The following is a 22960-nucleotide window of genomic DNA, read 5'->3' as shown; positions in this document are numbered from 1 at the left end:
ATTGAGACTGCGGGTGAAGTATGAGTCCCCGTGCGATGCATTACCATCATAAATACATACATACAACAACTTGGATGAATTGTTCAGCATATTAATTTTGCTTTTGCATCTGATGAAAGAGAATTTATAGCACACAACATCAGTGCATTGATAGTAAAGAGAGCTATTATTTATGAGTATTTACTGTATACATGATTAGGGGCTTAGCATGCCCAGTATTTCCTACTAAGATGTGAAGACACCGAGCTCAAATAGGCAATGAATTTCTATAATGTGACCAGGATTGCTCCCGGCAGAGCTGGAATGAGAGCCCAGATCAATGGGATTCTGGCTAGCAAAATCTATGATCATGCATGGTTTTACTGTACCATGAAGGCCAACATTTTCCCCTTAGGGAACGGATGGGAATATGGCAGTGACATAGCAGGAGTGGGGATCCCATCAAACTCCCTCTTCTGCCAAGGTCTCACTCCATCTGTTACCCTCCCTCTCTCAGCTTCTGCTGCTCAGCACACAAACATGCTTGAAGTCTTTTCCCTTCCAAGACAAAAAAATGTGATATGTTGTTTATTAGGAAGGAAGGGCAGAATAAATAGAAAAGAATAAATTATGAAAGGAAAAAAAAAAGAATTCTTTAGTTTGCAGTAAGTCTCTTTCCCTAGTTATGATGTCAATTCATCTCAGCTAATCAAGAATAAGATGAAGGCTTATTTTGAACCATTGTGAAATGAGACCAATCTCTGGCATTGAATGTAATCTCAAAGGACTATCAGTGGATCCATATCACATCCACGGATATGCAGCTGCTGCTGGATTTTAACTGCCTGGAATGCATACTGGGGATGTAGAAAGCTATACAAAATGCACTCTAATGATATAATAATGAGCACAGCTTCCTAAGATTGGCAGCATTCTAATGACAATCATTTGTGTATCTCTGGATACTTTAGTCAAAAGAAGGGGAACTTCTAATTGAATTTCAAGGCTGTTTCACAAATTTGGGAGAGAGCCACCGTTTTCTAATATTAATAAGGGCTACCTAATTCTGTCCTCACAAGCACTAGGGTAAATTAACACCTCATTATGCAGATGTGGAAGCCAGACAACTCTTACACCATGAGTTCATATTTATTTCTTGAGGTCACAGTATATATTGGAGTCAGGATTCCAAACCATCTGTGTCCTCTTCGAGACTTTATGTTCTTTCTCTAACACCCCTGCCTTTTCTGTGGAATTTTTTTCCCACAACAAATCTCCTCCTATTCACCTTCAAAGCTAAGCTCAAATGATAATGATGTCCCTGGTTCATGGCAAAATGAAAAAAATCAAGGCACGAGTAATGTTTGTAAAGCGAAATTATTTCCATATCAAGGACTGTTGTTTACTCTTAAGATTACATTCTTTCTGCATTTTGGGTGTTAACAAACTGGTGAATGGTGGGTTTTCTAAATCTTTAAAAAAAATTTTTTTTTCTCTTTTTTTAAAGAATGTAAATCACCAGGACAGTATCTGGTATGTAGTTAAGTGATCATTAAAATACCCACTGAGATGTCCTAGCATGGGCTGGTCTAGCTGCTCCCTGCTCTGCCTGGTTTCTCATCCCACACCCTAAAACTGGTGTTCCCCACCAGGGTTTAGGGACAAACATGCAGCTAGAAAACAGGTGTACTTTGGGAGGACTCAGCCTTTGTGATCCCTTCTGGGCAATAAGGCAGAGTGAGATCTTGGTGACACAGGGTTCAGGAACTCTGGGTCCAGCCATCTCTCAATTCCTTTCAACCATCAAGACAGTTTATAACAGGCTTGAAGTGTGCCATTTCCTGTCTCCAGACACTCAGCACCAGGCCTAAGAAGGGAACACATAAAGCCTAGACATTTTGCGTGCAGTCTTAGCATGATGGCTGGAATCATATGCCATCCCTATTCATTTGTTGAAGTCCTATTTCCCAGTACCTCAGGATGTGAGTATTTAGACACAGGGTCTTTAAGGAGGTGACTAGTTTAAAATGAAGCCGCTGGGGTGAACCCTAATCCAATGTAACCATAATGCTATGGTTTTTCCAGCAGTCATGTACAGATGTGAGAGTCGGACCATAAAGAAGGCTGAGCATCCAAGAGAATTGATGCTTTCGAACTGTGGTGCTGGAGAAGACTCCTGGGAGTCCCTTGGACAGCAAGGTGATCAAATCAGTTAATCCAAGAGGAAATCAACCCTGAACTGGAAGGAGTGATGCTGAAGCTGAAGCTCCAACACTTTGCCACCTGATGTGAAGAGCCAACTCATCGGTAAAGACCCTGATGATGGCAAAGGTTGAGGGCAGGAAGAGAAGGAGGTGACAAAGGATGAGATGGTGGGATGGTATCATTGACTCAGTGGACATGAGTTTGAGCAAACTCTAGGAGATGGTGAAGGACAGGGAAGCCTGGCGACTTGTAGTCCATGGGATCACAGAGTCTAACACAACTTAGCAACTGAACAACTTCTCATGAGAAAAAGAAATTAGGATATAGACACACACGGGGGGAGAACATGTGAAGGATGTCAAGCCCCACTTCAGAATCTGAGTCCAGTCCAGGGGGCAAGACCCAGGCCATCACTGCTCACAGACATCAAGGGGAAGCCAGGGAAACCATGGGTGTGAGCATGGTATCTAACACACAAGCAGGGGAAAGATTGCAATAAAAAGCAGCCACTGTTTAAGTCTCACAACTCAGACCAAACATTTACTGAGGCAACAAAGGCCAAAGCCACCTTTTCCTGTGAAACAAGCAGCTGGAGACCTCAGGGGCCTCTAGAAGCTAAACTGACACCAAGCGGTAGCTCCAAAGGCATGGGGCCCGGGCTTGCTGCTGTGGCTTCCAAAAGAAAGGGTGTGTCAGACAGAAGCCATTCAGTACAAACAGAAATAGAAAGGAACCTGTCGGCAACTAGTGTCTCCTGTTCCCTATGTCATCCAGTCAGGAATTCCATTTCTTACTTTTTCCCTAAAACCTTCTGACAAGAATATCGTAGATGAAATAACACAAAAATGAAACCTAGTATCGAGAATTGTCTGACTTCCTAAGCAGCTCCAACTTTTTTCTCTACATGAACCGGTAACTGAGGGAATCTGGTCAGTGCGTCCTGTGGGCAGGGCATCGATGTCACGCCCCTGGGGTATGAAGCCTTCTCTCTGGGCTAAAGATTACCACCAGCCTGTGCTGGAGTTCATTTCTGCCTGGGAAGACATCAGCAATGAGTCACAGAGCAGTTATGGAAACAGGTAAAAGGGAGAGTAGGCTTCTCAGGTGGTGCTAGTGGTAAAGAATTTGCCTGCCATGCAGGAGATGCAAGAGATGCGGGTTCGATCCCTGGGTTGGGAAGATCCCCTGGAGAGGGCACGACAACCCACTCCAGTATTCTTGCCTTGGAAATCCCATGGACAGAGAAGCCTGGTGGGATGCAGTCCAGCGGGTTGCAAAGGGTCGGACACGACACAAGCAGCATTAGCATGCACACATGCAAAAGGAAGAGCTTTAATGAAAACCCAGGAGCAGCAGGGCAGGAAATGCGAATGGTTCCTGAAAGAGAATCTGAAGTATCTTTGCTAGATTAAAAAAAAAGTGTATTCCATTGACTGCGTATATGTATATCCTTATACAGACTAAATGATTGTCTGTAAACAGACGAACACATTGATTGTCTCACACATACAGACTGATCTGAACGTGTTTATTATGCCAACACTGTAGCTACAGTGGATCAACCAGCAGTTTGGAACCCAGAACACCACACCCCTGCGGCACCAATCAGCCGCTGACACATGAAAACATTCTGGCTCGGACAGTTTGGCTGGAGCCGTCCTGCCACGTCCCGGGTTTCAAGAGGCAGAGGAGGAAGTCTCATCTCCCAGACCGGGCTACTGGTTCTGTGAGAGCAAGGACTGTGTCTTTATCGCTCATCCTCTCAAACCCCATACAGTGCTAAGCACTGCGGTACCCACTGCTTCATTTCTATGGGTCGCTTTCCAAGCCACACAATAAAGAGAAACAGAATTATGTGAGAGAAAATGTGCTTTGGAAACCGACCCTTTCTCAAACCTGTCTCCCACTTCTTTTCTCTCCGCCATTCCTTGACGGAACGAGAGAAGCAAAAATCCAAGCTCTCTACTTTCACTTTCTTCTTACCCACTCCCCCTCCACATATATATACTTCTCGGCATCTCTTTCCATCTCCCAAACAAAATGCTTCTTAATGTCTCTTTCTCTTTCCTTAGCCTCCCTGGCTTCCACTGCATCAGAAACTGCTTACCAAGTTCCTGGAAATGAGCTTTTTTCCAGCGGTCCACCCAGGATCCATCTCACGAAGACAAGAAGAACACAACACACCTGGGATTCATTCTCCATAGCAAGAAATCCAAATTCTTGGCTCTGGACCTTAAAAGCTAGAGTGGGGAGGGAGTCCAAGCCATTTAAAAATAAAAACTTTCCACAAGAAAGGGAAAGAAGGCTGGGGGGAGGAGGAGGAACGCCATCCAGAGACTCAGAGACTTTAAAAATACAGTGTATCCCTCTGAGACTTCATTTTCTAGGTTTCCACGTACTATTCCAAATTAGCTCTTTCCAAGGAGCTTCAAAATCTTGGTAAATGCTCCATAATTCCTGTGATACAGTGTGTGGTCTGGCAGCGGATGAGGAGATAAAAAGAGAGCAGAGAAGGAAAATGATCAGAGAACCCAACTTGGACAAGCCCTTTCCAGACACAGCACTGCCCAGGGACGCGAGAAGCACAGAAAGCCACCAGGGGCTCGCTGACTGCTGCACAGTCACAGTGGGTCGTGTCATCACTACAGAGATGCTGAATTGTGTGACTATTGTGTTTATGATCAGAACAGGGTCCCCGAAGAGTCTGCCGCTGGACTGCTTGAATGATTTTCAACCAGGGCCCTACTGGCATGTTGGGCAGGACCACTCTTTACAATAAGGGACTGTTTTCCTCAATGTTGGACATACAGCACCCCTAGAGCGTGGCCACTACATGCAGGCAGCACAACCCAGTCGTAAACGACAATCCAGAACAACCATGTCTGTTTCTGAACACCTCTTGGCATGGGATTCGGGGAATATGACCTCCTATGGAGAATAGCTTTGAGCTTTCTGTGAAATTGCAGATCTGTGTGTTGTGTGGTCTTCAACAGCAACAAATCTACTGGGGAACAAATCAAGTACTTTCCTCAACTGCAAGGTTTGAAGCCTAGGACGGTGGCTGTTGTCCTGGATGAGAAGTCCTCATGGGAGCCGCCTAGCACCTGGCTCACAGGTCAAGCATCCAGTGTCACTGGGTAGAAGGCAGTCATCCTGCCCCTGTAGGCTTGGCCACAGCTCTGGCCTCACATGTGCCTGAAAGTGCTGGGCTTGGGTGAATTCTTACCAGTGTTTAGAGAACCCTTACATGTGACAGAATCACCCCCTGGATGGCCACTATATGAAGGAGGTGCTCTTCTGCCCCTTCCCTGCTAATAGGAAGGAAAACAATCACAAAATTTTATGTTCCCAGAAGACTTTAAGAGATCATCTACAGGTGGGAAAAGTGGTGCACAGGGAGGGCAAGCAGTTTGACAAGTCACACAACAAAAACAAGCAGAACAGTTTACATCCAAAAACTGCTGCAGCATACCCATAACTTTTACCCGCTAGGATTATCATTCCAACATCCCGGGAAGTCCAGCTACTGCTATAGGTGGTATTTCCCTGGAAGGCAGGAACTCCACCTACTAGGTTCCTGCTTAATACTCTCAAGTCAAGGACAGGTCCATATGGTTTCTGTCACAGTCCAACAGGATGGCCATGAAATGAAACCAAGATTTTTGTTAACAAGTCCAGAACCTCTTCCTCTGGCATTTTAGAAGGCCATGGAGAGAGAACTGTGGTGCTGGAGAAGACTCTTGAGAGTCCCTTGGACAGCAAGGAGATCAAACCAATCAATCCTAAAGGAAATCAACCCTGAATATTTATTGGAAGGATTGATGTTGAAGCTACAATACTTTAGCCACCTGTTGTGAAGAGCTGACTCATTGGAAAAGAGCCTGATGCTGAGAAAGAGTGAAAGCAAAAGGAGAAAGGGGTGGCAGAGGATAAGATGGTTAGAGAGCATCACTGACTTAATGGACATAATTTGAGCAAACTCTGAGAGATAGAGGGGGACAGAGGAGCCGGGCATGCTGCAGTTCATGGGTCACAAAGGGTCAGACATGACTTAGCGACTGAACAACAACAACAGAGAGACCACATGCTCCCAATCACCATGCATATGGAAAACACAGTGCTGGCAGTAGAAAGGAAGCTGGAGCCTACCCAGCTCACATACTTTCTAGAAGGGAAGTCACTCAGACCAAGAGGTGGGCAGGTGAGATAGGTGAGCCAATGGTCTTTACACTTGCCCAGGACCTATAGCCAGAGATACTGAGTATGACAGGAAGTCACGGAGTAGGAAGGAAGAGAACCCTGGTGTCTAGGATGCTTTTGTACAGAGTCAGGTGTAGTACTGCAGACCGTGGGTGAGACCATTCCACTACCCTTGACCCTCAGCACAGATGCCCTCTTCTCCCTGCCCTCTCTCTCATGTCATCACAGCCCTGTCTCAAGATCACTGGCCCATCTGTGAAATAAGAAAGCTAATCTAGAACTCTTGTTTCTAAAGCATTAATGCAGGTCTTCCCTGGTGGTCCAATGGTTAAGAATCCTCCTGCCAATGAAGAGGACATGAGCTTGTTCTTTAGAACATCAAAAAAATAGCCTGGAAAAAGGTTGCAGGGCCAAATGACTTGAGAATTTGGAAATGCTGTTACCCCTACCCATTTTAAAAGACTTAACAGTACAAATTAGTGTGCTAAAGGCATTAATATATCCTACAGTAAATCACAATAATGATGATTAAAAACCCAGTGATTCTCAAACTTATTTGACCACGAAAACCTACCAGCATCCCATGGCAACAATATTCTATTGAATATAATTTGCCACATGCCAACTAGAGTGATTAGGAGGAAACATTTTGAATAGACTCAAAAGATGAATAGGGTTTTGTCAGGCCCAGATGGAGGTGGGATATATCTGGGGGATAGGCATATGGCCAGGGCTTTAGTGGCTCAGACAATGCCAATGCAGGAGACCTGGGTTCAATCTCTGGGTTGGGATGATGCCCTGGAGAAGCGAATGGCAACCCACTCCAATTCCATGGACAGAGGGCCTGGCAGGCTGTATAGTCCATAGGGTCACAAAGAGTTGGACATGGCTGAGTGACTAACACTGTCACTTCAGGGTAAAGCAGGTATGAAAAAAGAGAAGAATAAAGGTGGAGCCAAACAATGTAGGCTGAAGTATGCAAAGAAAAAGGAGCTATCAGATGCGTTGCTTACCAGGCCCTCTTCCATGTTACTAGCACTGGCCCAGGCAGCAGTGTTCATTTCCCTCTGCCATGGCTGGTAGAGAAGTCCCAGGCAAGTCCCTCCCTTCTCTTGGGTCTCAGTTTCCTCATCTGTAGAACTGCTAGACTAAGTTCTCCAAGGCTCCTTGCAGCATCAGCACCACAGATAGCACATACTAGCACTTAAGGAGGGAAGGCGATGGGGACAGGAGCATGGCCATTGGTTTGGACAAGTCGACAGGCTTACAGGAGAATGAGCAGGGAAAAAATGAAGCCAGCTCCACTTCAACTCAGGGGCCAGTCCCCATCCACCCAGTATCTCAGATTGTGGTTCTCAAACTAGAAGAATAAATTTGGCACACTTTTCAATAGTCAACTTTGTTCAAAAAATTAAGGAAAGCAAATTTAATTTTTGTAGTAAGACTGGGAGATACTGTAAACTAGAATGTAATATTCCCAATGCGTTTTAAATATTTTTAAAAATGAGGATTCATAGAAATATCAGTCCTGTATTGGCTTTTTTGTCTTATGGCCCCAGAGTCCCTAGAGGTGCTTGTTCACACTTGGAGAAAACATTTCACTAGGGAACCTGGAGCTTTTGCTGCCTAAGTCTTGAAGAGTCAGAAGCCTACTTATCCTGAATAAAGCTATGCCAAAGAACTCACCATTGGATTGGTCTTCCCCATAGTTCTTATGGGATGGCGCGTACAAGAACATCAAAGCAAAGACATACAGGTTCCACATGCCATAGATGCCAGTGAAAAAGGCACTGTTCACTTGGACTGTGACACCACCCCACTTCCAATGGCCTTCAGTCACCTATGGGAAAAAGGGGTGACATTCAATTGGAACCAATAGGAAACAAGTCCAATGTAACAATCACCTAACACAAACACCAAGTCTCTCCCATATTTGGAAAAGTGAAGGGCCATGTAAGATTTCATTTTTTTACGGGTTTTCTTTTAAAAAATTGTGGCTGTGGTTGGTCTTCGTTGCTCCACATGGGCTTTCTCTAGTTGCGGTGAGTGGAGGCTAATCTCTGTTGCAGTGTGCACGCTTCTCAATGTGGCGGCTTCTTGTTGCAGAGCACAGGTTCTAGGTGCATGGGCTTCAGAGTTGTAGCACGTGGGCTCATTAGTTGTGGCGCACGGACTCGAGAGCACCCGCTCAGTAGTTGTGGCGCACGGGGTTAGCTGCTCTGCAGCATGTGGAATCTTCCTAGACCAGGGACTGAATCGGTGTCCCTTACACTGCAAAGTGGATTCTTAACCACTGGACCACCAAGAAAGCCCCAAGATTCCATTTTTCAATCTGAATCATACTAGGATGAATTAAGGTTAACTGAGGGTTTCCTATGTCGGGCACAAAGTCAGTGGTTCTCATCTTGCCTGCACATCAGCATCACCTGGAGAGTACTTCTTCCTAAAACAGTAGTACATCGTTACACCTAATTTAATGAACCTGCATTTGCGTCTAACACTTCTCCACGGTTATAGTTCCTCCCCTGCTATCCACCTTCCACCTTCTGCAAGGTGGATATAAACACCTTGTAGGCAAGACCAGTTCTGGTTTGTTTTCTGCCATATCTTCAGGACCTGATGTACCACAGTACTCATTAAATAAACAAATGGTCCTTGGACTGAGTAGTTTTCCTGGGTGGGGCAGTGTAGAGAAGCAGAAAGACACAGGCTCGAAGTCAGAAACCTGGCTTCAAATCCAGGCTCTCCCACTCCCTTTCTGTATAATGTAAGAGAAGTAAGATTAAGACTCTAAACTTCAGTTTTCTTAGGTACAAAACAAAAACCTGCAGGGTTAACCACTAAGAAGAATTAGGTAAAAATATTTTTAGGAATTTCCTGGCCTACAGAAAACATTCAATAAATCTTATTTTATAATGTTACATATGTAAGCCACTCACGAAGGTAATTATGAAGCTTTCATATGCTTTATAATTTGGCAAGAATGTTTTGAGGCTGGTTTTGTCTATGTTGATGACATGGTAATTGTTTTAAGAGCTATCTGATGACATTTGGATTGCACTAAGAACTGTCAAGAAAACTGTGGAGCAGAGGAACTAAAAATTTGTGCTGGTTCTGAGATCAGTGAAATGATTTTGACTACTGCCTTCTACAGGAAATCTTGAGAGTAAAAGTTGCTCAGTCGTGTCTGACTCTTTGCGACCCCATGAACTATACAGTCCATGGAATTCTCCAGGCCAGAATACTTGAGTGGGTAGCTTTTCCCTTCTCAAGGGGATCTTCCCAACCCAGGGATCGAACTGGGGTCTTCCCCATTGCAGGCGGATTCTTTACCAGCTGAGCCACAAGGGAAGCCCACAGGAAACCTTAAATGGGAATAAAAGAAAGTGTTAGACAGCTGTTTCTGTGATAGCTTAATAGGCTGGATTACATAATCCATCTCTAGGAGCCCCTCCTTCTAGCAGCTAAAGTATAAGATGGCAAGCTATCTCTAAATGTTAATGACTTATGCAAGTAGGTTGCTTTCACCTCCTGTTTATGAGGCTGTGGGTCTATATTCATTTGGTATAGACCCATATACCAAAAGTCTGTATAACTCATATGACTTACAGGGCCACCAGGAAGAATAAAGCTATAAGGGCAGGTATTTCCTTCTGGAAGACCTGGAGTGTCAGTTAACCAGGTTAATGAATTATAGACTTATCACTTATTTACTTTTAGTTTGACCTTGGTCATACATAATTTTTCATTTTTGTGATTCATAAACAAACCACCATCACTAAGCTATTTCCTTTGGGAAATAATTCGCTATATGACATGCTCAGGGAAGTGTTAGCAAAAAAGGATTTCATCAGTGATTTTAGAATAATGTACCAGCATTCAAGCTATTCAGGACTGCTTCTTAGAAACATCACCAAATGTCACTCTTCCTACTTTTAAGTACAGTACTTCCATGTGTATGGAAGATCTCATTTAGCCTTAATAACAGCTCTATGAGGTAGGTAGGTAACATCTCAACTCATGGGTAAACTGTGACACAGAGAGTATCTTGCCCGAGACTATTCAGCTGGAAAGTTGTGGCTCTGGCCCACCAAAGAAGGAGGGTGTTCCTAACTACTATACAACACAAGAGCAGGAATAGTATCTTAAATAGGATGAGTCTCTCACTTAGAGAGACTAAGAGACCTGACTATTATGTCAGGTCAAATTTCCTTTGAAATTCACTTAATTGGGCATTATGCATATATTTATACAGTATATATATAGAGAGAGAGTATATGTGCATTATATATATACTATATATATAGTTTGTATATTTAAATCTATATAAAATATATATGCACTGTATATCTCAGATGTAGTAATGTTTGGTATATAACTGCATATACATGCAAAATACAATTTTACAGTAGAACCACTGAAATGAAATGCTTATGAGGGACACACTGGAGCCAAGACTGGCTGAAGAAACAGTAGATTCATGCCCCTTGCCCATGCCTGCTTCAGGACACGTGCACTTGTTTAGAATGGAGTTGCAGAATTACCCATACTCTTTAATTTGTAATCTCTAAATGCGTTATTTCCTGCTGAGGGCAAAGAGTTGAATTTGCATAACTGGACTGTATACATAACGTCACTCTACTGTTAGGAGACCCCATTGTGCTTTCCTCTCTCCTCTCTCAATTATTCATGCTTGAGACATCCTGAGCTCTGAGTACATTCCCACTAATACATACCACAACGAGCAGCCTCAACAGAGCAGGCCTTGTGAGTCCAAATCTTATGAATGCTAAGGCAAAGAGGTGACAGTCACGCTCTTTAAACTTTCAGAGAGAAAAATCAGGTAGCCCCAACCACAAAAAGAAAAAGGAAAATAATCTCCCCTCTACCTAAAGTCTTATTTCTAAAAGTCCCCGTTTTTCCTGATTTCACATTTGAACAATTTACTTTTGTGTGAAACCACCCAATTATACCCCTGTAGCCAAGTGAAGGTCAAATCCCTTTACACCCAGTAGTCTTGACAACCAGCATTCCACTTCACAACAAGATTTCCAGATCCCAGACACAGGCTCTCTTACTGGAAACATTTCCTCTATAAGTAACAGAATGAAGTGATGGCATGTCCAACTGCCCCTCCCCTCCCAAAAAAAAACAAACCTGCAGACTGGCTCTCTGGGAGTTTGCTACATATGACTTGACCTGAATGTCAGGTACCTGGAGTCCCCTTCATGAAGGTCAGTGACCTTCTTTCCTGCATTGCACTTCTGTTCCCTACTGCCTGCCACCTCTAAATGGAACGCCTCTTTCTTTTCCAGAGTGAAGGGACTAAAATACCAGACTGTGATGTGCCATCGCCCGGTTGCTATGACTGAGGCCATTAAAATGGCCGGCATTAAAAGACTGCACCTCAGTACCCAGCTACAAAGCCTCAAGGTCACCGCATTCCACAGCTTCCATCAGCCTTTCATTCCTGGCCTCAGAGCTTCAATATCCTGGCGAGATCCCCTCGCATTATATTTCATGGGGCTTAAATGCAAGCTCTCCCAGCAAGTCTGAGAGTATAATGGGAGTTTTTAATACATTCCTTTTACCTAAGGCTGGGATCTATTTCAAAAAGTTACCCAATAGGTTTCCTTTCAGGTGAGCTCATTGCTGAGACATTCCAAAATGACATTAAAAAATAAATCCTCTGATGACTGTATTAATACAGTACCTGGGACACTGAGAGTTATGCCTGAAAACGTCTTAGATATCTAAAAATAAACCTTAAAAAAAAAAAAAAAAAAAAAACCCAGCAGGAGGACTGTAAGGAGCTAATGGAATCCAAAAGACCTCATTGCTACCCTCTTAGAGTTGAAATCCACTCCAGGCTGACTGTTGACTGTTGCAGCAGATATAAAAAGCCAGCCACAGGCTGGAGCCCTGCTAGAAAATACTAGGGCAGTAGAATATCAATCTTTTTCTAAAAGCCACAAAGTCTGCAACTTGGAAGACTGGCCTCCTTTGCTTCAAAAAGGTGCACTAATTAAATACGTACAAGATAAATTTGGGCAACACATAGCCACCTTAAACACCAGCACAAAGTCCCTCTTGACTTCAGGTGGGAGGGACTCTGCAGAAAGCAAGTGGGGTGAGGTAGGGCTGTGGGGGATGACTTCAGCTTTCTAAAGTTGCAGAGAGGCTTTCCTGGCAGTCCAGTGGTTAAGACTCTGCGCTTCCACTACAGGGAGCACGGGTTCAATCCCTGGCTGGGAAACTGAGATCCTGCATGCCACACAACACAGCCAAAAATAAATAAATAAGAAACTAAAGTGGTGGAAATACGTGCTGGGAGCAAAAGTGCCCTTTCTTTTTGTCTCCCTGAGGACGTATCTTGGTAATACCTTTTCATCCTCAGCTACCTTCCTCAAGGTTCTGTTTCTCCAAGGGTGCGTCCTGCTCTCTCAGCCTTGCAGAACTAGCTGTATTACGTGTCACAGTGCATTACTGAGGGACTGGAGGACTAGAAAGCTTTTTGGTCACATGAGGGAATCAACCAAGGGATAAATCTGGCCTCAGACACCCTTGTTGGAGCCTCAGCTGGTTGAATAAAAAGCTTATTCAGAATTTGAAATATTTTTACTGCATTTGGAGTGGAAAGTGAAGTTTCCAAAGTTTTATAAACAAACAGTCTGATACAAACACAGCACTGTTATAGGTCAAAGCAAAGGTGGTGAACAGAACTTCCTAAGATATGTATGCGTATTTATTTTTTTCTACTCACTTCAGCCTTCAGCAGCAGCACTAGCTCTGCTGAGACATAGCCAACAGGGCTCTAGGGGTTAGAGGCACCCTTGAGTATCCCTGGATAGAATTCAAGGGGTCAATGAACTAGAGTGAGAAAAAATTATATCTTTATTCTCACCAGTCTCTAACTGAAAGGCTATCATTTCTTTCCATTGTGAATGTAAAAAATAAATTCCCATAGTATTAGCACCACCTGCAACTTTGTCTCCAATAGAAATCATATTTTCATATCAATTATACTACAGATCTGAAATATCTGTAAAAGTATAATTGCAAATATATACCATCTATCTGTATGATTCCCTTTTAAATCCAAGTATTCTGTTTACTTAAAAACACTCAAAGAAGAGGCTTTTGGATGTTTGGAAGGCCATGGCCTTCACCCAAGTTTGCCTAAGGGGTCCAGAACACACAAAAAGCTTAGGAGCCCCTCTCCTAAAAGGAAGCTTGCTAGCTGAATGGGGCAAGTCTTGTTGTAAGGCTATACCAGCACTACTAACATTCTTAATTTTAGCCAAATATAGGGATGACAGAGCAATTGGCAAAGAAAATCAGAAAGATCTGATTCTGGTCCCTAACTTACTGGACATCCTTTGACACAACATTCACCCTTGTTGCTATTCATAAGAGGACAGCTATTCATGCTCACAGTGTGCCAGGCAGTCCACAGATTCTTTTATAAGCATTACTTCATATGATCCCTACAGCCACCTACTTCAGGTGGTACTGTTACATCCATTTTATGGATAAGAAAATTAATCCTTGGAATTGTTAAGTAATCCATTCACAGCTCACCCAGTGGAAGACAGCATAAATGGGAAATGTCTCTAAGGCCATTAAATTTCATATTCTAGCAAACTGGGATATCCTACCTACCCAAAAGACTTGTGTGAAGCTCAAAAGAATGATAGATACCTAAGCTTCCCTGGTGGCTCAGATGGTAAAGAATCTGCCTGAATTCGGGAAACCTGGGTTCAATACCTGGGTTGCGAAGATCCCCTGGAAGAGGGCTTGGTAATCCACTCCAATATTCTTGCCTGGAGAATCCCCATGGACAGAGGAGCCTGGTGGGCTACAGTCCATGGGGTTGCAAAGAGTCAGACCAACTGAGCGACTAAGCACAGTACATGATTTAAACAGTACTTTTCACTTTTCAAAACAAGTTACTGATATTTAAAAATCATTATCATGACTGAGATTTTCAAGTATAGCAAAATTTTGAGTTTTGGAAATAACTAGCAAAAGGATCGGAGAAGGCAATGGCACCCCACTCCAATACTCTTGCCTGGAAAATCCATGGACGGAGGAGCCTGGTGGGCTACAGTCCATGGGGTCGCTAAGAGTCGGACACGACTGAGCGACTTCACTTTCACTTTTCACTTTCATGCACTGGAGAAGGAAATGGCAACCCACTCCAGTGTTTTTGCCTGGAGAATCCCAGGGACGGGGGAGCCTGGTGGGCTGCCATCTATGGGGTTGCACAGAGTCGGACACGACTGAAGCGACTCAGCGGCAGCAGCAAAAGGATAAAGCTCTATCAAGGGGACTTTTGAAATATATTTCATGTTGTAAACGGCAATATAATTATTATAAAGAATGGTGATGGACTGTAAAAGGATCTATGTTAATGCTAGATAAGGATCAAATCAAATTAATACTTGCTCATTGTTATTCTGCTACGGAGCTTGATAAGTTATTCTCTTAAGTGAATGAAACAAGTGCCCTTCAATCTAGCAGCAGGCTTTTATTTACTAACTTTTTCCTCCTATGAGACTGCACTGAAAGGAAAATTCAGTCTGCCTCTGGAAAAGTGATAACAAGTCCCAGATCAGAGCAGCCTAAAACAAATAGCTTGATGAGCTGCCCAGCATAACAACTTCTTCACTCCTTTCACAGTAGCTCCACAGAATTTGCTGTAAAGTAGAGGCACCTTTTCAGGACATTGTCATCCTGAGCTCTTTGGGTCCACTTACCTGACTAACAATGAAGAAGATGACAGTCATGGCAGCACAGGCCAAGGTGATAAGCATGAGGAACTTGAACCTGAAAATTAGCCCCTATTAGGAAAGAAAGAAAGCAGTTTTAACACTCTACCACCAATCCTTTTCTCAAAATATAAACCTATCAAAAGCTAATTTTAAAGAAATCTGTAAAACCAATCCCTAAGAGTGACAGTAAAATAATTTCACATAGTAACATTTCTCCTGCAGAGGTGAATGTGGCTGAAAAATTTATTGGGCCAAATATTTCCTAGCTTCTTATCTCTCATGAAACAGTGATACCAGAGCCTGGTAAATTACATTCACAGCACGTCATGAGGCTGCTAATTTCCCTGCTAAGCTGGTTATGCTTCTCTGCAAGGGTTCAAAGTTACCAAATCCAAGTTTTCTGCGGTTGTAATAAAATTCTGCTCCAGTGAACAAAAAGAAATGTGCATATTAATCAACATGAAGTGGATTTGGTTGCATTTTCTCATGTGTCATTCCAGTTCGAGACACGGGCAAAGCTTCTGAAAATACCCCTGCTTTCCTGAGAGGAGTACTGAGGGAACCCGTGTGTCTGGGAGAGAGGCCTCTTATTCAGGGGCTCTTATTTCTGCTGTCTATGGAAACCCTGTAGCTCTGCAGTTTCTGTTTCTCTTTTCACAAAGGAATGAGGCCCATGCCTCCAAGGAAGTGGCATGAGCCCAAGGGATCCTTGAAAAATTAAGAATGTGTTGCCTGCATCAGAGATGTCAGTCTGTCTAGGGTGTCTCTTGAATAGGGGCATGATCTGTAAACAAAGACCACTGAACTCTATGTGAGCACCTGCTGAATATTTTAGGGAAAAGTTGGCTAACTGAAATCAGATCACCTGGGCTGAATCCTACTCTAAAGGCTGATTCTCAGCAGGAGAATTTTAAATAAAGCCTCACTTCAAGCCAAATCCCAATTCTGCTATAGTCAGGTCTCCTATCTAGTTCGCACCCACATTCCATTCCAAAGCTGAAGAACCTGCTGAACAAGTTTACTCTTTATTGAGGATAGAAAGACATTTATACCACAGAAAACTCTAAGACCTAGATAAGCCAGAAAGCCAGATGCTTCTTAGAGCAGGATTTAGCCTTTTATTTTGCCCAGACAGCCTATAACACATGCGAATCTCTGTGTATTTGAAATAGAGGCTTCCATATCCCCCACATCTCCAGGCATAGTGGGGGGTGTGTGTGTGTGTTCTTATCAAGCAGGGGCCAGTGAGCACCAGTTCCTCAATGAGTCCAGAGATGTGCTGTTTCTGGTGAATCTGAAGTTCTTGCTTCGTCGCAAAAGAATTCAGACAGGTGATAGATAAGAAGTGAACTTAGTTAGAGAGGAATACTCTATAGACCGAGTGTGGGCTATCTCAGAAAATGAGAAAAACTTGGGAGAAACACAATCCACAGAGGGTGCTCCATTTCATAAGGCTTGAGAGTCCCCAAATAGGGCAGGGTTAGCTTTTATGAGTTGAGTAATTTCATAAGCTGATGAGTGGGAGGATTATTCCAATTATTTTGGGGAAAGGGTGGAGATTTCCAGGAATTGGGCCACCGCCCACTTTTTGGTCTTTTATGGTTAGCCTCAGAACTGTCCTGGTTCTAGTGGCTGTATTACTTAATGTGCTAACATATTACAATGAGCACATAATAAGGCTCATACCGGTCTTGGACACTGTTACTTCTAAGTTCTTGTCATGTTCTATGGCCATATCATTCTTTTAAAAGGCTGTGCCCTGCCCCTTTCCCTTTCATTTCATTCCCCCCTCAGTAGTTTTACACTCATATTCTTATGGGAAGCAGAGGGGCAACTGCCTTCTGTAACTGCTTCAAGGCTGAGTAGGGGTGTTGACCCTGCCTGTCAGGGAGTAAAAATCTCTGAGCGCCTGATCTAGGGGTTGCAGGGGCAGGAGAGAGTCTTGTTTTAAATTGGTATGGGCTGGAATCCTCATGTAGCCATCATCTTGATGTGGAACTGTTGTAACAGCTTCCATAGACTTTATATGAATCTCCTTGATGATGAAGCACTTTTTGTAACAGCAACAAAGTACAAAAATATCTATAAATGATAAAAGACTTAAAACCACAAGGTTAAACATCTGATTACAGTTTAATCAATAATGAAACTTGGTTATAGTAACCAGAATTACAAATGATTACATTTAAATTAACATATCAAATAATCCTAGTCAAATATTTCTCTTTGAGATACCTCAGGGACCCACTAAAGTATCCCAAAGTTAGCTGGAAATCAAAAGAACTTTAATTAAAATTCAATATTTTGGAAGCTTGTCAAAAAGTTTTAAAACACTTGATCAAATAAGATCTAAGTCACTGTGACAATATTTGTATCTTAACCAAAATGACAATAAAAGATTTTAAAGGCAAAGAAATTTTAAATCTGTTACCATAGGCAATTCAACATTTTAAGAAAACGTGTCCTTTTAACAAAGAGAAAGCCCAAATTCAGGTTCTGCACCAACTTACTTTTTAAATTAATTTACTCAATTACATGTATTCCAAACTTAGTCAATTCTGGCCATGCAATTTCCCTTTTCTCGGGGTCCAGTTTCCAGAACCCTCCATCACTGTCTGTATCCATCACTTTATTTTTTTCCATCCAGATACAACTGGAAGACACACTTACTTTATTTTCCCTTAATAAAATGCAATCCCACTGCTCATAACTTTTTTACTGAAAACACACAACCCACTTTCCTTAAAAGCTTTTTTTCACATCGAGTTAATTTTCTTGTTGACAAATTTGTAAAAGACAGAATGAGGTCTTTTTTGACCTCTAATAAATCTAGGTACAATAAAGGTATTATATTTAATGTTGATGACACTAAACACATGTCTATATCAATCAAATCAATAAGTTTAGGCACCTCCAATCCCAGATATCTGTGTAGTACAGAAAATCTTACAGATGACATGAACCTGAACTTTGTTCTGGCCAGTTTTCTGAGTGTTTGTACTACTATAAGCACTTAATTTCCTTTTGGCAATACCATACATCTACAACACAGACACATACAAACATGCAAACACAGAGACCTCATAGTTCCCATTTCAAAATTTCAGCCCTGAGTCGGTTACAAAAATGTAAAATCCATCAGTTACAAGGGGTTGGATTCAAACTTGGCTTCTGGCAGCTGGAACAAATCAAGGTCACTTATCTAGATAGCTAAACTCTTTCTTACTGGTGTTTACAGAGAAGATACTTAGGATTTCCATTTATCCTTGACTAGTCAGTTCTAAATTACCTTACCCCCTTTTAAAAAATTTGCATTTAAAAAAGATGGCAGAGATAAGGGTTCCTAAAGACCACCAGGTAGGATTTGACGTATTACAGGGAGATTGGCATGGCACCAAAAGTCTGTATTTAATGAATTTTTAGATTAGGGGTTGGAGGCCTCATCGAACCTCTGATTTTATGGGGTACTGGTGCCTAGAAGGGAAGTGATTAGTTTCCTTTGAGGTGAGTTTTATAGGAGTGACAAATTTTGCCTTCCCTGGGATTTCCTATGGAAATCAGATTCTGAGGGAATATTTTGGATTGGATCATCCATGTCTTATATAATACACAGTCCAGTCAAAAACACTCCTTCGCTTTGGTCTTCAGAGAAAGAGTTACCCCTAAAGCTAAGAGAAAATCACTTCCCAATAATGGGTTAGGGGTATTCAGGCATGACAAGAAACTGGAAAATTTTAAGAGTCAAGTGCAAGTTAAAAGGGTGGTAAAATGTTTTAGTTTTAGCTTTCCTTCTGCAACAGAGCAGGTTTCAGGGGAAGGGGACCCAGTGTGAGAAGTCTGGACAGAGTTAGTGTTTCTCACGTCTGCTAGAAATTGGACAAGCTCACCTGCTACAATGGTCACCTGAGGTACCTCCCACGTGATGATGACTGTCTCCTCCAAACGCTTGGGAGGTCCCAGGTCCTGTCAATCAACCACTGCCATGACTAGCATGGGGGAACTTCCTCACTTCCTTCAGAGCTGGGGGCAATCCCCTCCTCCAGTGACCCATCTTCTTACAAACTGGGCATGGCAGCTAGGGTGGAGGCTGGGACATGTCTCCACGGCATTCCTTGATCTAGTGTTTAGGGTTCCCACAGCTAAAACATGCTCCCTTTCCTGGTGGGAGTCTTCTGGGAGTACTTCTGGAGTAACCAGGAGGTGGGTTAGGTCTTGTCATGACAGCTGCCAAAAGCCTGGCTTGTTGTCCTTCCTTAAGTCATGCATTTCTTCTTTTCCTCCTCAGCGTGCTCCTTATTGTTAAAAACACTGAAGGCTGGGTCTATAAGAAGACTGAGAGGGGTCTGGGGCCCCTTAAGTTTCTGAAGCTTCTGACAGATGTCAGGGGCTGACTGACTAATGAAGTAGGTTGCAAATAATCAAGTCTGAAATAGGGCTGGATTTTCATCTTTGACTTGGGTGATCTATTTAACCTTATCATAGTTAACAGGTTTAATTATGCATCATTTCATCCCTTTAATGAGGCAAAGGATCCCTACCAGCAAAACCAGGCTGGCCTGGCTGATAGTCCCAAATGGGATGCATTAGAGGCACGGCTGTCAGGCCAACAGGGTATCGATGTGGTTGGGCAATGTGTAATTCATCAGCATATTTTTGAGCCTGTGCCCCAATACGGGCCTTTTCCTCACTGATGCAGTAGTGGGAAAGGATAAAATTTAAAGGAAAGAGTCAGTACCTGGAATTCTTCAGTGAACCAGCTAGAGTCCTCTGAGAGTCTGCCTAAGCAGGTGAGGCACTGGTTAAGGTCAGACAAGGAATAAGGTGTGTGGACTCTGGGTAATTCCCTGAGGCATACCTACTATTTTCTGAAGGGGGCAAGGAGGCTTTGGCTGCATTTGTGTGTGGAAATGCAAAGACGCTTTGCATTGTGTGTGGTGGAAGGGCAAAGACGCTTAACAGGCAGGGGAGAGGCTGAAGTTGCTGGAAGAGTACTGGGACTTGGGTCTTCTCTCTGGGGCTCCTGTTCTACCAGGGGTACCACTAGAGAGGGCTTTTGTGTAGTCCGAATGGGTCCCAGTCGGCAAGGTTCCCTAACATGGAAATTGAATAGCTCTGGGTTTTCTCTTAGGGCCATAAAAGCCTGTATAAGGAATTTCTATTTATTTTCCCTGACTTTTGCAAAATGATGTCTAACTGTAGGGTGGTACTATGACTAAGGCTCCCATTTTCTGGCCAGGCCTCATCATCCTGAAGTTTATACTTCAGGGGCCAGGCTTCATTACAAAAACAAATGAGCTCTTTTGTTTTAAAGAATCTAGAGGGCTTCCCTGGTGGCTCAGTGGTAGAGAATCCGCCTGCCAATCCAGGAGATGCAGGTTCGATCCCTGGTCTGAGAAGATCCCACAGCACCACAACTACTAACGCCTGTCTCTAGAGTCCAGGAACCACAGCTGCTGAGCCCACATGCCACAACCAGTGAAGCCTGCATGCCCTAGAGCCCCGTGTCCCAACAAGAGAAACCGCTGCAATGAGAAGCCCTAGTACCACTACTAGAGAATAGCTCCTGCTCACTGCAACTAGAGAAAAGCCCACAGGGCAACAAAGGCCCAGGACAGTCAAAAATAAATAAATAAAATTACTTCTTAGAAAAAGAATCTAGAGAAAACAGGTCCCAGTGACTCAAAATGCACTGCAGGGGTGAGTTCTTGGGAATGGAGGAGGTGTTCCCCATCATTTCTTCAGGGAGAGAATGCTCCTATACCAGAGAGGAACACTTTCACTACAAGATCCCATGAGGGCTCTCTGAGAGTGGACTGGTTCCAAGTGCTCCTGACCACCTATCCTGTCCACTTTATCCACGACAAGTTAGCTACTCCCTGCTATGGCAGTAGTGGGGCCCGTGTCCTATCCTGACATCCATGGTACCCAGCTTGAGTGACCTTCCTGAAGGCTTCTCTATAGATTCTATAGATTAATCCCTGTGTTCCAGGTGATGCTGCTTTTGGAAGGATATCCTCATGGTTCTGCCTATGAGCTCAGTAGCTAAGTTGTGTCTGACTCTTTGTGACCCCGTGGACTGTAGCCCGCCAGGCTCCTCTGTCCATGGGATTTCCCAGGCAAGAATACTGGAGTGAGTTACCATTTCCTCCTCCAGGGGATCTTCCCAACCCAGGGGTCAAACCTGCATCTCCTGTATTGGCAGACAGGTTCTTTACTACTGCACCACCAGGGAAGCCCCTTCATTATTCTAAGATCTATTTAAGTCCTAGCCTTTTTCTCTAAAAGGGTGGTTGTTAAGTTTTGGAAAACAGGCGCTGGCCATTAAGGGAGATTGTGTGTGAAAAAGAAAAAAAATAAACCTCTTTCCCCTTCCTTTTTGAGGCCAGCATCCCTGGGGTTTCAGTGCCATCCCCCTCCTGGGCCTTCCCACACGTGCTCTGGTCAGCAGACAGTGGGCTGGGTGCAGGCACAGATATGGCAGCAGAGGTGGAGACATCATGACTGTAGGTAGGGGGAGAGAGGACCCCAGGACACTGGAAGGACATTCCCAATCACAGGACCCAAGCACAGCAAATGCAGGTCACTGCTGCATCATGCCACCCCAGAGGCATAACCATGTGTGCAACAACCAATCTCAAGTCCTCTGCCTTGACCTACAAGGGCAGGGTGGGGTCAGGTGGACCCTAGAGGAGGCCGGCCAACACCAGGAGGGTGAGGGCTATCACCAAGTGGAGCAGGACCAACCCCTGCCCTTCCAACACCCAGGGGTAAAAGGCACAAATGACCTACTATTTGAGGGAGCTCCCAATGGAACTGCAGCCTATGGTACAAACTCTTAGGCTATATTTCATATTTTTACACAACTGCACTTGTTAACAGTTACTTATATGGTGGATAAGGTAAACCCAAAGAGCAAACATCATATGGCTCGATTCCCATCCTGTGAGGATGGCTGGAGACTTTCCCTGACGTGCCCTGTGCATATATAACAGTAAGAAGTGGAAGACCAAGTGGCAAGGTTTGAAAATGCCTGGCAGATCTCTCTTTCCCCATTTCCAGCAGAGTAAGGCAGCACCTCTCAAGTGCAAGGGAGGTGAGAGGCTAAGTCTAAAAGCGACAGAGAAAGGAAGCAAAAGAGAGAGAGTAAGGGAGAGAGTGGGCAAGAAACGGCAGGAAGTAAGGCAGTGCCTCTTGAGTGGCATGGAGGCCAGAGGCTGAGGTTTACCCGATCCTCCTGGCTTGCTTCACCAATATGTTGCTGATGAATTTGAGGTTCTTGCTTTGTCTCTGAAATCTTTTGAGGCAAAGTGATAGACAAGAAATGGATTTATTTAGAGAAAAACACACTCCACAGACACAGTGTGGGCCATGTCAGAAGGGGAGAGGTGCTGAAATATGGTGTGGTTAGTTTTTATGGACTAGGTAAATTCATAAGCTAGAGAGTGGGAGGATTATTCCAATTATTTGGGGGAAGGGGTAAGGATTTCCAGGAACTGGGCCACCACCCACTTTTTGGTATTTTATGGGTTAGCCTCAGAACTGTCATGGTGCTGGTGGGTATGTCATTTAGCTTATACTGCTGCTGCTGCTGCTAAGTCACTTCAGTTGTGTCTGATTCTGTGTGACCCCATAGACGGCAGCCCACTAGGCTCCTCTGTTCCTGGGATTCTCCAGGCAAGAACACTGGAGTGGGTTGCCATTTCCTTCCCCAGTGCATGAAAGTGAAAAGTGAAAGTGAAGTTGCTCAGTCGTGCCTGACTCTTAGTGACCCCATGGACTTCAGCCTACCAGGCTCTTTTGTC

The 22960-nt window shown here is 43.7% G+C and overlaps 1 protein-coding gene across 4 annotated transcripts in view; it reads right to left on the bottom strand.

The window, feature by feature from the left end:
* WLS (Wnt ligand secretion mediator) overlaps positions 1–22960 on the bottom strand; it is a 116696-nt gene that overhangs the window by 3660 nt on the left and 90076 nt on the right. For 2 of the 4 annotated variants that reach the window (XM_070367864.1, XM_070367862.1), the window contains 3 exons: positions 15144–15227; positions 8071–8224; positions 4292–4424 (listed from right to left, as the gene is read on the bottom strand). In XM_070367864.1, the coding sequence (XP_070223965.1) occupies positions 4292–4424; positions 8071–8224; positions 15144–15227 (371 nt within the window). The remainder of the gene's footprint in view (positions 1–4291; positions 4425–8070; positions 8225–15143; positions 15228–22960) is intronic. The other 2 variants (XM_005895774.2, XM_005895773.2) reach the window with 1 other exon arrangement.

This window comes from Bos mutus, chromosome 3 (assembly GCF_027580195.1).
Source record: "Bos mutus isolate GX-2022 chromosome 3, NWIPB_WYAK_1.1, whole genome shotgun sequence".
Classification (NCBI taxonomy): Eukaryota; Metazoa; Chordata; class Mammalia; order Artiodactyla; family Bovidae; genus Bos; species Bos mutus.
This window is presented reverse-complemented; position numbering and strand designations above follow the sequence as displayed.